Source organism: Pollachius pollachius (assembly GCF_949987615.1).
Source record: "Pollachius pollachius genome assembly, chromosome: 1".
NCBI lineage: Eukaryota > Metazoa > Chordata > Actinopteri > Gadiformes > Gadidae > Pollachius > Pollachius pollachius.
Window position 1 is genome coordinate 3,351,129 of NC_136934.1, and position 14,582 is coordinate 3,365,710.

General features: G+C 49.3%; 1 protein-coding gene across 1 annotated transcript in view; it reads right to left on the minus strand.

Moving 5' to 3' along the window:
• LOC307085483 (uncharacterized protein) overlaps positions 1-14,346 on the minus strand; it is a 65,848-nt gene extending 51,502 nt beyond the window's left edge. The window contains exons 1-4 of the mRNA XM_079750296.1: positions 14,001-14,346; positions 11,829-11,893; positions 8,260-9,569; positions 5,608-5,661 (exon numbers count right to left, since the gene is read on the minus strand). Coding sequence (XP_079606422.1) covers positions 5,608-5,661; positions 8,260-9,569; positions 11,829-11,893; positions 14,001-14,053 — 1,482 coding nt within the window. The 5' untranslated portion in view covers positions 14,054-14,346. The remainder of the gene's footprint in view (positions 1-5,607; positions 5,662-8,259; positions 9,570-11,828; positions 11,894-14,000) is intronic.
• Between the last annotated feature and the right edge of the window lie 236 nt (positions 14,347-14,582).

Sequence of the window (14,582 nt, forward strand, 5' to 3'; positions counted from 1 at the left end):
GCAACTGGGAGCACTGGGAGAGAACAGGAAGGCCCTCAGGTCGGGGGAGAGCAGGAGACACAGCAGGGGGAGGTGAGGGAGGTGGGGGAGAGGAGGAGGCACACAGGGGGGAGAGCAGGAGACACAGAGGGGGGAGGTGGGGGAGAGGAGGAGACACAGAGGGGGGAGGTGGGGGAGAGGAGGAGGAACACATGGGGGAGGTGGGGGAGAGCAGGAGACACACATGGGGGAGGTGGGGGAGAGCAGGAGGAACACATGGGGGAGGTGGGGGAGAGGAGGAGGAACACATGGGGGAGGTGGGGGAGAGGAGGAGGAACACATGGGGGAGGTGGGGGAGAGCAGGAGGAACACATGGGGGAGGTGGGGGAGAGCAGGAGACACACAGGGGGGAGGTGGGGGAGAGAAAGAGGAGGAGGTGGGGGAAAGGAGGAGGAACACATGGGGAGGTGGGAGTATGAGGCTGCAGTCTCAGTCTCTGTTATTAAGATATGCTCTCTGTTATCCAATCGTAAAGAGAGAGAGAGAGAGAGAGAGAGAGAGAGAGAGAGAGTGATAGAGAGACATATGGAGGCACTTACCAGAAGCTTGTCTACACACCTCTTACCTCTCTCTCTCTCTCTCTCTCTCTCTCTCTCTCTCTCTCTCTCTCTCTCTCCCTCTCCCTCTCTCCCTCTCCCTCTCTCTCTCTCCCTCTCCCTCTCTCTCTCCCTCTCTCTCTCCCTCTCTCTCTCTTCAGCCACTCAGATCACGTCTCCCTGCACTTGCACCGCTGGCTGTGTTATTAAAACGTATGGAAGTCATTACCTCCAACTGGTTAGCGAAGGGAGGCAGGGGGAGGAGAAGGAAAGGGAGAGGGGGAGGAGGGAGAGAGCAGGGGAGAGAGAGAGGGAGGAGGTAGAGGGGATGGGAAGGGGAAGGGGAGGAGGGAGAGAGGGAGGAAAAGGAGAGAGGGAGGACAGAGAGGGGGAGGAGGCAGAGGGGAGAGGGGGGAGAGAGGGGGAGACGGGATTGCAGGGGTAAAGCAGAGAGAAGAGGACAGAATGTAACAGAGAGACCCAAGGGGGGGACGAGGGAGAGCGATAGAGATAGGTGAGTTCCCAGAATGAACAAGGGAAGAAGGACACGGAATGGGGGAGTCGGGGCGATGACTCACCTTCTCCATCCGAGCGTGGGAGGAAGTGAGACTCCCTTTATCTCATCTAAAGAGGCCTGACACCACACACACACACACACATGCTCACACACACAAACTCTCAATCACACACGCTCTCTCACACACACACACACACACACACACACGTTCTCAAACACACACATGCTTACAAACACACACACACACCACACACACACACACACACATGGTCACACACACATAATCACACATGCACACACACACACACACACACACGCACGCACACATGTTCTCACACACACACATACCCACACACACACACACACACACACACACACACAAACCTACTCAAACACACACACACACACACACACACACACACACACACACACACACACACACAGACACACACACACATACAAGCTCACTCACACATGCTCTCACACACACACACACACCACACACATGCTGTTGGAGGAGTATGAGGATGTGGGTGCCACTACCACATTCTACCACATAGAAAAGACACTGATGGTGTTGCGGTGATGGAGGCTTCGCTCCACCCAATAGGACACACTCCTTCTAAGAGAGGGGGGACTAGGCTCCCAGTGCAGGAGTCCCAGACAGAGAGGGGGGTGGCTCTCTCTCCAAACCACTGGGAGACGCTACATGGGCTATAAGGAATAAAGACTGATGGACCTGTTTGGACCCAGATCCAGAGGTCTCCATAGAGCCCCCTCTGGCCCTGGGGGGTCCTCTCTTGGTACCAAGAGGTCGTTCTGAGAGTTGAAGTGCGCTGGCAGCCGACCCACTAAACAATAAAACATGTGTTGAGGGGTACGGTCGTAGAGGCACACATGCCTTCACAAGCCTTTTTTGGGATCGGAAAAGAGAAAAGCTTGTGTAGGCCGGCGTCCAACTCCTAAACCAAGATATGTTTTATAGATAACAGTTATTATTTGTTTAGTGTCCCTTGTATTTTCAACCCGGGAAACCAAACAATTAAGGGTGCTTCCGTTTGCTCTGAATAATGGGAGGAATTAACGCCTCCTCTGATAGCAATCTGAGGGCTGTTAGCTCCAGATTTGCAGTAGCCTTCTAGCCTCCTAGGCCCCTAGACTGATAGCCCACTAACCTCCTAGCCCACTAACCTCCTAGCCTGCTAGCCTCCCAGCCCTCCAAGCCTCCTAGCCTCCTAAGCCTCCTAGCCTGCTAGCCTCTTAGCCAGCTAGCCTCCTAGCCCTCTAACTTCCTAGCCTTCTGGCCTCCTAGCCTGCTAAGCCTCCTAGTCTGCTAGCCTCCTAGCCAGCTAACCTTCTAACCTGCTAGCCTCCTAGCCCGCTAGCCTCCTAGCCTGTTAGCCTCTCAGCCCGCTAGCCTCGTAGCCCGCTAGCCCCCTAACCTTCTAGCCTGCTAGCCTCTTATCCTCCGAGCCTCCTAGCCTCCTGGCCCTCTAACCTCCTAGCCTCCTAGCCTGCTAGCCTCCTAGCCTGTTAGCCTCTCAGCCCGCTAGCCCCCTAACCTTCTAGCCTGCTAGCCTCTTATCCTCCGAGCCTCCTAGCCTCCTGGCCCTCTAACCTCCTAGCCTCCTAGCCTGCTAGCCTCCTAGCCTGTTAGCCTCTCAGCCCGCTAGCCCCCTAACCTTCTAGCCTGCTAGCCTCTTATCCTCCGAGCCTCCTAGCCTCCTGGCCCTCTAACCTCCTAGCCTCCTAGCCTGCTAGCCTCCTAGCCTGTTAGCCTCTCAGCCCGCTAGCCCCCTAACCTTCTAGCCTGCTAGCCTCTTATCCTCCGAGCCTCCTAGCCTCCTGGCCCTCTAACCTCCTAGCCTCCTAGCCTGCTAGCCTCCTAGCCTGTTAGCCTCTCAGCCCGCTAGCCCCCTAACCTTCTAGCCTGCTAGCCTCTTATCCTCCGAGCCTCCTAGCCTCCTGGCCCTCTAACCTCCTAGCCTCCTAGCCTGCTAGCCTCCTAGCCTGTTAGCCTCTCAGCCCGCTAGCCCCCTAACCTTCTAGCCTGCTAGCCTCTTATCCTCCGAGCCTCCTAGCCTCCTGGCCCTCTAACCTCCTAGCCTCCTAGCCTGCTAGCCTGCTAGCCTGTGCTCTGCAGGAGCGGCCCAGGACTGACGCCTGTAGAGGGGGCGCGCTGGTGAGGGCGGCCGCTGAGCCCCAGACAAGGTCTTAAAGGCCTTTAATAAGATGGGGACAAAGCCTCCTTTCTTCCTTCTTTAAAGAGATTAGGTTCCCACAGTTCAGCTCTGGGCGGCCAGACTAGCAGCAGGCTCACGGGTACTAGCAGGTAGACACACACGCACACATACACACAAGCACAATCAGAAGCATGGACACACACACACACACACACACAGCGACAATCACAAGCACGCACAATCCCAGGCACGCACACACACGCAAACCACACACACACGCACAATCCCAAGGGCGCACACACACACAAATAATCCCACGCACGCACGATCACAGGCACGCATACACACATAAACCACACACTCGCGCAAATTCACAGGCACGCATACACACACAAACCACACACATGCGCACATTCACAGGCACGCATACACACAAAGACACACGCAATCACAAGCACACACACACACACACACACACACACACACACACACACGCACACACACACGTTTGGCTCAAGTTCGGAAAGCATGGGATCTGAGGACAGAAGGGGGCTATCTCTGACTTCCTGCTCCTGGGTCTCAGTTCCTTTGTCCTCAGAGTCCTCAGAAGACGCTTCACGATCACTTTGATCACTGAGGGAAGAGAGTCCCCCTACCCCATCTCACTCCAGACCGCCCCATCTCACTCCAGACTGCCCCATCTCACTCCAGACTGCCCCATCTCACTCCAGACCGCCCCATCTCACTCCAGACTGCCCCATCTCACTCCAGACTGCCCCATCTCACTCCAGACCGCCCCATCTCACTCCAGACCGCCCCATCTCACTCCGACCGCCCCATCTCACTCCAGACCGCCCCATCTCACTCCAGACCGCCCCATCTCACTCCGACCGCCCCATCTCACTCCAGACCGCCCCATCTCACTCCAGACCGCCCCATCTCACTCCAGACTGCCCCATCTCATTCCATACTATCTCATCTTACTCTACACTATCCCTACTCATAGGTAGCAGGTATATTTCTATCCTGAACAGCCATCTCTCCACAGAGTCCTTTTGCTTATAAAAAAAATGAACTTGTAAATAGCCTTAAAATAACTTCAAACTACCTTTAAAACAACACCTGCTACACCCTGGTCGGCCCTGCCAGAAAACGTGGTCTCAGTGGGCTGCAGAGCCCCGAGAGGAGAAACCGGAGCAGAAGAAACACTGGCAGCATTCATAGGAGAGAGTGCTGCTGCACTGGAATAGCACTGAGCTAATCCAGCAGAATGTTATTCCTTGGGTTAGCCGCACAGGCTGCCTACACTCTTGGAGGGTTTTCATTAAGTCATCGATCCTCATTACTCCGCTGCTCCCACAGGGCGAGTAGCGTCATTTCTGGGACGCTCGGGGATGTGCTGTCATAACATCACGACCGCTGGAAATATCATAAAATGTTATGAATGTTAAGAATCGAATATTGAACTGCTTGTGTGTTCAGTACACTGTTTGAACAGTGCATTGAGATTGTATGGTTGTACTGTGTTGTGGGGCATGAAAGTACTTTTAAAGGTCATATTAAAGAAGCAAAAGGAGGAATCATAGACAGGGGTCTGAATATAAAGACTATTGTCTAATGGTTATCCTAGCAGCCGATTATTATAGCAGCCTTCTGAATATAAGCGGGGTTCTGAGGTTCTCGCTATGTTAAGCTCTCCGTACTTTGCAAACTGATACGTAAATGCAATTCATTCTCCTTCTGATTATTATTATTACGGGAAGAACGAAGCAGAGTTTGCGTAGTTTAAGCGATGGTGCACGGTTACATATGAATCGAAACATGCAATATGGTTTCATTCAAACACAGCTAGCAACGGCATAGGGTGTAGTGTGTACGTTTCTGCAGTCACCAGAGAAGGTGAAAATGTACATCAACATTTTTCTTGCAGAAATTAAAACAGAGCTTTGCACTATTGAACTGTACTCTGGTAGTAAAGTTAGTTTGACCAGTCATCATAATTGATTTTCAATACATAACATACAATTTCTTCATTATCCAATGTAACTAGTAGATGATGAGGCATATACACTCTCCCAATGGATTTACAATACATGACAAAACATTTATTCATTATCCATTGTAACCAGTAGATATATCCAAACTCTCACTCTACTATAATAGCTCTTGGCAGTGGGAAATACCTTTTTTCAGTTCAGACTACTTTAGATACGACTAATGAGGTTGGCCTGCACATGTTGTGGTTGGAACACAGTGGGTCCGCCGTACGAATACAAATGGATGCTTTGGACAACAGAGATGTGTTGGTGATAAAACATGGAGGATGGATTACCCGAGATCCCCTCTTGCCTGGCTGGCCCGGGAACCCTGGAGGGCCCTCCTGTCCCTACAAGGCAAAGATTAAAGAAGGGACGGATTAGTAAACGGCGCTCTTCAAACTGAATGATTTCTACTGTTGCAGGCTTAGACGGTTATGAGGTTTCCATGAACAATCGTACAGGAAATTTCCAGAGAGTTGCAAATAAAAACCATTGATCTGGGTAATACACCCAAGCAGGAACACTTAAGAGAGGCATTCTGCCCCGTGGCGGTTAGTCCAGATTAGTAATGAGCCATCAGACTCAATATAATATCGGCAGCTGGCATTAAGGTTGTTCCTTTCTAATCCAGCACAGCCCAGTCCCTCTGGAACACGTCTACAGCTTTGTTCCTCCACAGGCGGACTAGCCGAGCCGGCAGGGATGTCAGAATGGATTGAAATTAGAATGATTAACGTCAGCTAGTTTTAAGAACAAATTCGAACATTACATGAATTAGCAAAGCTCTGTGATCGTGAGATTCAGCTCCTGGGTCGGGGAATGAGAACAAGAGCTGAATCTCATTTGCACTCGCAGCAGAAATTAACTTATTTCATGACTGTATCTTTTTTCAATGGGGTACTGGACGCAATGTGATCTAATCAAGAGACCAAATAGGGAATAGGGTTCTAGCGTGTGACTTTCAGAGATTTGTTAAGGAAACACTTACAGAGGGAATCTTGACTTTAATCAGGAAAATTTTATAAGAAAATATCTTAAGTGCGGAGCCAGAGAGGCCATCATCATGAGCTCAGCTAGAAGTCCTAGCATCAAACACAGACATGAATGGAGTAAATGGTGGCACAGCTCTTCTACAGTGGAAGAGGGTCTGGTCTTTAGTGGCGCATAAAGGAGAATCTCATGGGAATGAGCAGAAGGATTTGAATGGACTGAATGTTGTAATGTTAGTAAATAAGCTTCTTCTGCTCCTAGATACGTTATATGTTTGTTTTCCAACCCTAGCATTTCAAATGTTGTTAAATATATCAGAGGTGGGGAGATTCTGGTGCAATCTGGCACAAAAAAACACATTAAACATTTACTATTATAAAGACAGATCTTTGTTTAGCCGGCGACCAGATGCCTTTGACGAAAATAATAATTGATGGTCAACCTCTATACTGAAATTTGCATTATGTTACTGTTGCATAAACTATACAGTAAAGGTACAGATCAGATCAGCATTCACTCTTAGCAGAAGAAATTTTAAGAATCAAATTTTTGCCTCAATTTAACCCTTGTCAAAACTGTGCTTCCTAAACTACCAAGGTAACCAAATATTGTCCTGAATTACTACGCGTAAATGACAGCGCATAACACAAACCCACAAAAATATGCATCATTTGTTTCCCTGAACGAATGTCTGAGCCAATTGGCGACCATACACAGAGCTGAGAGTTGTCGCACTGCAACAGAAAGCCCTACTAGAGCTGTTCATTTAATGACCGAATAAAAGTCTTGGATAGTGCATTTCACCAATTGAAAATTAGGATATTGTTACCAACTTTTATTACCTGAACGACATGGGACCATTAAGAGCTACAGAAGTCTACGGATCATTACTTGATATAAATAGAGACCATTAAGAGGGATATTTCTTTGAATACAACATTACTTTTAGCAAATGATCTAATAGCGGCTATCTTGAAACGTCAAAATTTGACATCAAAGTGGTGTAATAAAGTTAGGACTAATTTGTTTTTTACCAGGCCAAAGCATTTAAACGTTATTCAAGCACACCGTGTCTATCCTATTAAACAATATAATAGTCCAATAGTAGTTAAGAAGCTGTTAAACATTGCATTGACTCATGTAGTTAACATTTGGATGATTTAGTCATCCAAAATGAGATCTTTATGGGACAGTGTCAAACATTTTGTGAAAGCATCGCACCTGGGGTTCTACCATTCATTATCATACGTCATTCTGTACTCAATATCTTAATATTCTGTTCACATTTACTGTCGTATGGCCCTTGTTTCGACTTGTTTCGAAGTCGACTGAGCGAAAACTCAAGTCGATCCTTTTTTCAGTGACGATTTATTTTAAGCATTTTTTTAACATAAACAACCACTAGCAGGAATCTCCGGCCCTCCAGCCGTCAGCCAGAACTTGGAAACCTCCCTGACTCCGGCCATCTCCATCAGACTGCTGAGGAAGCAACACAACACTGAGCACCAAATGGTAGCACCGTTCGAAATAGACTGCAAGCCTCTCCTTGCTAGACCGTAAAGTGGGTCCACCTAGTGCAAACTATTTATCCTATAAAATAAAGCATTTGAGGATTCATTGTCTGGTGTCTCTCTCAAGCTTCTAAAGACCACACAGAGAGGAGCCAAAGGGGCATGTGATGTCAGCACTCTTTAGAGGGGCTTTACATTTTAAACCTTAAAGTCAAATCTGCAAGCTAACAGCAAGCTGATATTCTTCAAAACACCATGAATAAGGGAATTAACCAAATGCATGTTTTTCTTCAAACCTGCTGCCACTGCCAATAAAAGAGTTGATGAGGGAAATAATAGCGGGATAATCACTGTGTAGCATCGGCCCGCAAGATGATTCTCAATTATAATGCATAGATATTTCAGTTCTGTTTTGCATTGTTTTGGTTCTGACAGAGAACTCACCGCTGGTCCTGGTTCTCCCTTTAGTCCAGGTGGTCCCGCCAGCAGAGAGAATTGGGTCGGGTCCAAGTCAAATATTTGGAAGCCATCTGTTGCAGCTGGGGTGACCGGGATAAGCACAGTAGGTTTAACATCCGGTGTCTTGGTCACTCTTGGCTGGAGTTTCTTTGGGGCCATTGTAATCAGCTGCCTCTGGTAGAGTAGGTAGGTGTTTGAAGAGGATCCCAGTTTGGCCGCTGCAGTGGTCTGAGGAACAGATTTGATCTCCGGTGGCTTCGAGGAGGCAGCTGAAGGCGTGCTGTTGACAGGGGGTTTGGGCCTTTTAATATCTCCTTCTGCCAGCTTTCTGCTCGGCCTGCCAGGAGGTGTTGGCTGGGGGACTGTTGGGTTGCTTGTACCGGCCTGCAGAGACAGGGTGACAGCGGCGGTACCCGACTTAAGCGGACGGGCCGACCCTCGGTGTACCAGAGCTGAGACAGACGTAGTCCTGTGCACCGGAGAGGCGTGTGTTGGAAGCACCGTTTTGTGAAACATGGATGATCTCTGAGTGGGCTGGAGGAACCCAGCCCGTCTATTTTCCTCAGGCCAGCCCAGAGTGGCTCTATGGGCCTTTTTCGTAAGCTCGGTCAACGACCTTGGAGTCATTTGGGTAACAGTAATGTTTAGCTCCTGGGGCAGAAGAGGTAGTAGAGGCTGGAGAGCGGGCCGATAGGAGTCGGCCTCCCGGCATTGTGTCTTAATGTAATCACAATAGTTATGAGCCGCCTGAGCGGAAGGATAAATGTCAAACTGACAGATGGCGCCTTCGAACGGCACCGAATTTTGGTTCATTTTGCCCAAAACGAAGGAGCCCTCTGGGTCCAGGGTCTCCTCCTTGCTCAAAGGCAGATCCGCCTGGGCGGTCTGGTTCCCACACGACGTGTACAGAAACACCCGCTGTCCCCGGATGTCCAGCGCCAGGCTGTGCCAGAGTCCGTCGTGGACGTTGTAGTCCAGACTCACAGAGTTCCTCTGGCCCACGTGCACCAGCACCTTCCCCGGGGCCAGCTCCACCCCCAGCTGCAGCTTCTTCTTCCTCGACAGGACGCTGAAGACGAAGGCGCTGTTGACGCGATGGGCGGAGAGGCTGAGGATCACGGAGAGGTTGGTGGAGGTGTAGGAGGCGGGGAGGACCGTGCGAAGAGGCACCTGGACCCGCGCCCGCTGGGTGAGGATGGCACCCGATTTGACCACGATGACGCCGTTGGGGACGGAGCGCGATCCACCGGCCCCGCGCCGACCGGAAAGTCCCAGTCGCTGGAGCACGTCCACATCTGCAGAGGGACAGCACAATCATGACCTGTTAGACGCTGTGATGCTGTAGAAAAATGCACCGATGAGCGGCCATGTTTACCCCCCTGCAGTAGTCACCACCTCACAAGAAGAGACTAACAATGTCTACTCTTAGGCTTGAGACTGCTTAATGCCTGGAAGCCTCTCTTAGATAGCACAACATGAAGTTAGTCACGGGATAGTTAAGGTTTTGTTTATGGTTGGGAAACGTTTGAGCACGCAAGGGATGAGAATGGATTGTGTCACACAAGCTGGCAGTGCTTTGTCTTTCGTATTATCTGACTTGAAGCTGTGTCTGGTAACCTGTATTGTTTTTATACTCTGTAATGGGCCATGCGTGTGTTTTATTAATGATGTTTTCCCTGGCTCGCCGTTCCACTTAAGTGCCTCTATCTATCAGCAATGTAATCAAAGCTCTTTTAGATTGAAAAGATGAGACATCCATTGTTGACTCAAAAGGAGCAAACATATGTCAGGACGGTAACATACAGCGTCTAATGGATATTATGTTAAGGACACCATGTAATAAAGGGGTTCCACTGTGGCTATACATCAACACCAATCCAGTGATAACAGGTCATATAAGAACGTGTTCTCATCATCCCGGGGACAGGCGGGATCCCTGCAGAAGCCTGCCGGCAATATTTGAAAGATGTACATTTATAGAATCGACTAAAACAAACAATTTCCCGGTGCATGTAAATGGTGAGTCTGCATTGATGGATGACCGCTAAAACAGAAAGCTTGGACTACAGCGTATGAAATCAAACTCAAAATTACTCAAATAAAGGGTCAAACTATAGAATAATATAATGCACACTTGTTGTATATTATTGCTATTGACTTCAATATCAAACACACACACACATACACAAAACACACACATATACACTCTTCACCAACAGCACCAGGTCAACCTGCAGACCAGCTGTAGCTAGGCCTGAAATCAGTATATACTATAGAGTACAACTTTAGCTTGACCACGTGGTCAAAGTCTTAAACTGGGTCATCCACTTAAACAATGGCCTCCCAGGGGCCAGCCCTCAACTCCACGTAAAACTTAATCTATCACGTCAGTTGCATAAACACTACGTTAAGCAGTGCCTAAGAAGTTCAATCTGGTTTGGGTTTGAGGGAAAAGTGTGCACTGTAAATGTTTCCATGAGACTAGGAGGCACAGACACAAGTCATCATTGATGTATAAAAGAGCTTTGTAATTAGTGAAGTAATGGGGGAAGAAGTTACAAAGAAATGGCTAACAAATGGCAATCAGTGATATGGTTGTGTTGTTTCTGACATCTCTGGCATTCCAAAGTGAAGAGTAAACACTGTCCAAAACAACGTATATACGCAGTGTATACCGCCCACGTGATGTGTGTAGGCGTGGAATGACAATCGGGGGAATCCTTCGTTTACATTTATATTCAGGATGTTTAGCAGACGCTTTTATCCAAAGCGCGTTATAATAAGTACATTTGTCAGAAGAAAAAAGAAACAGCAGTATATCGCTGTCGGTATAGTAAAGATGTTTATAGAAGTGCCAAGCACCAACAATTGTTAGGTTAACCCATTCCCCCGAATACAACAAAGACAGCTAGAGTAAGATGCTACACAATGCTAAGTTCTGTTTTAAGTGCAAGGACATACACCATACAATAAGTCCATAAGAGGGTTTTGGGGGTTGGGGGGTAAGGCTGTGCAGAGTCACATTTTGAAAGGAGTCATGCGGAGAGACAGCGGGCTGACTCTGTGCTGCAGCAGACGAAATATAAAAAACAACAAATAAAGCCATGTTATTTAGGGGGACGTCCAGGGCCTCTGGCACATCTAATTCCCAGCAGCCCGTGCATTAGGCCCCGGTCCAGGAGAACCGGCAGACAGGGGAGCCGTCGCCGGCTCCGAGACCTGCTATCATTCTTAAGGCAGAGTAAACAAGCTGCAGCCCACTTTCAGAGCACAAACATCAGAGGAGGAACACTGGCGGAAGTGTACTGCGGGCCGGGGGGGAGGAAGGGGAGGAGGGGGAGGAACGCTGGGTTCACCCGGGTCACGGTAAATCTCGACGCGACTTCCCCGAGTATGTGCATGTGCAGAAACAGAGGGGGCCGTGTTTTGGAGGGGGCCTGCTCAGCTGCTTAGCCGTCCTGACTCACTACAGTGCCAGCGTGTTCTTGTCAGCGCACACTCGGTCACCAGGCATCCACACACAGACACACAGACTAACAGACACACGGACTCACCTTGGGCCTGCGCTGACCTCAGGGAGCAGCTGAGACACAGGATGGTCCAGAGAATCAGCACCCTCCTGTTGGGGGGAGAGAGGAGACCGCTTAGAACTGGCTGTTAGGGCAAGAGAGAGGGAGAGGGAGAGAGGGAGAGAGAGAGAGAGAGAGAGAGAGAGAGAGAGAGAGAGAGAGAGAGAGAGAGAGAGAGAGAGAGAAGAGAGAGAGAGAGAGAGAGAGAGAGAGAGAGAGACAGACAGACAGACAGACAGAGAGAGAGGGGGAGTGTGAGAGAGAGAGAGACAGAGAGAGATAGATAGGGAGAGAGACAGAGAGAGAGAGAGACAGACAGAGAGAGAGGGGGAGTGTGTGAGAGAGAGAGAGAGACAGAGAGAGAGATAGGGAGAGAGGGAGAGAGGGAGAGCGAGAGAGACAGAGAGAGAGAGAGAGGGGGAGTGTGTGAGAGAGAGAGAGAGAGAGAGAGAGAGAGAGAGAGGGGGGGAGTGTGAGAGAGAGAGAGTGAGAGAGGGAGAGAGAGAGAGAGAGAGAGAGAGAGAGGGGGAGTGAGAGAGAGAGAGAGAGAGAGAGAGAGAGGGGGGGGGGAGTGTGAGAGAGAGAGAGAGAGAGATAGAGAGAGAGAGAGATAGGGAGAGAGAGATACAACAGGCCCAGGTGCTTTAGAGACGTCGCCCCCTCTTCACCGATAATGATATTTATATCATCTATATACATATGATACTATATATACACAACATAAGATTATACTATCTGTGATTTAATCAGAACCTCTTGAATAAACCCTGTGACTTGTGACGGCGCTACATGATGCACAGCAGAGAGAGAGGCAGCCCTCCTAACGCTGGGGTTACAGCCTCTACAGCCTCTGCTGCTAACCCTACTTTTAATGAGCAGTTTATCATGAGCTGAAGAAGTTTATTATCGTACGTCCAGACCGTAGCCGCTCTGGGAAGGCATGCTTTTATGCATCCTTATTTATTACTATGTGTGTGAAGTACATTCAGGCCCGGCCTGATCACGTGAACCCAAACCACTGCCTCTGATGCTATAAAGGACCCAATCTCAGACAGTCTCCATCGTACTCCAAACCAGAGACAGGCTGGGCTTCATTGGGAGTGCGCCAGGGGGGAGCGCGTGTGTCATCACGTCAGCATCACCGGCGTGTGACCAGCGCCGGACACGGGCCAGCCAGCTTTTGGCCCACGCCGGGGAGGAAACCCCGAACATCCGGTCGTTACCACTTCCGCAGCGTGGCCTCACAGTGACCCACACGGCACTGAACGCTTGCCAGGGACAGCAGCCTTCAGATGGATTCACCAGCACCCAGAAACACCAGGCGGCCAGTAGCCACTCTGGGATGTCCCCACCACAGACACTGCTGCATCCATTCAACCAGTGTTTGATGAGGCTGCTGGGACCGGGGCTTCTCTTAGGCAGGGCTACTCATCTAGCGCTCCCCAGCTCCACTCTGTGATTCAGAGGGGAGAGGAAGGGGCAGGAAGGGGCGGGCCTCCCAGACCCAGTGATGACCACATGTCCCATTTATGATGCAACATCTTGACTTGCAGTTCATCCCCCCCCGCTGGGATAAGCGGCAGAGTGACTGTGAGTGTGTAGTTGTACGCACAGTGGGCGTCACCAGAGCGAAGAGGGGAGGAGAGAGAAGGACCGGGACGATGTCTCCTCCCCCCATACAAGCTCAGCAGATCGCTCACGGATCTGGAGGCTCATGGGGAGACGAGCGGCGAAACTATGTTGCACTCCGCAGACTTTCTCCAGCAGAATAATGAGCCCATACACCAGAATTGTATAAGTAGGCAAAGATAATATACAAAACTATGAAAGAACATTCGAATTGTCAAGATTATATATTAGATCTTTGTTATATATTTTTATGTCCTGCGTAAAATGGAGAACATTACGTTTTCTTTTTTTTAAAACACAATGATACTGAAATATTATCACATGCAAAGCCTATTTATTTAGTTACATGCTTTAGGCCTATACGTGCATCCACTATATAGCATCTTGCAAATTAGTACACAACTGTCATACTACTGAATTAATAATGCATTGGTTGTATGTGGCTATCAGTAATAAGGCCAACAACTCACAACTGAATTACAAAAGTGCAAAGCTTTAAGTTTGCAAAATGAAGCCTGAACAACTCACCCCCCTACTCCAGCTGTTTTGAGTTTGGAGTACGGGGCATTGTCCGTCTCCATAGCGGTTACTTCATTCTTCCTTGCGAGTTTGTACTATAGTCCAGACGTGGCAGATAAACGCAATTATTTTCCATCCCAAGTGTTCCTCCGGATACCGCAATAGGTTTGCAATGACACGTAGTGCATTCAAATGAAACAACTCATTCTAAACTCATCGCTTCTTTCATCGTTTCTTCTGTCAGCTGTCCATGAGTGTCATCGGAGTGTATCGCACGCTTGAGAACTCCACCGCGTAAAGCGCGTTTCGTTTACGCGCGTTTGGTTTCCGCGCGTCTTGGAGATACGCTCTGCGTTAGCAGCAGTCCGCTGTGTCATGAGCAGTCCGGTGTTAAGAGAAGTCCGATGCGTTGGGAGCAGTCCGGTCGCTTACATTTGAGCGCCGAGTATGCGGACTTGAAAATGAAAGTTATTGGAGAGTGAGGGATCCTTGAGTCTGTGGAAGGGGGGGAACACCTCCCTCTGTCGCCCTCAGCTCACATCGAGGAATAGAAATCTTGAACTGGGGGGGTGGGGTGGGGGGACTTTCAAT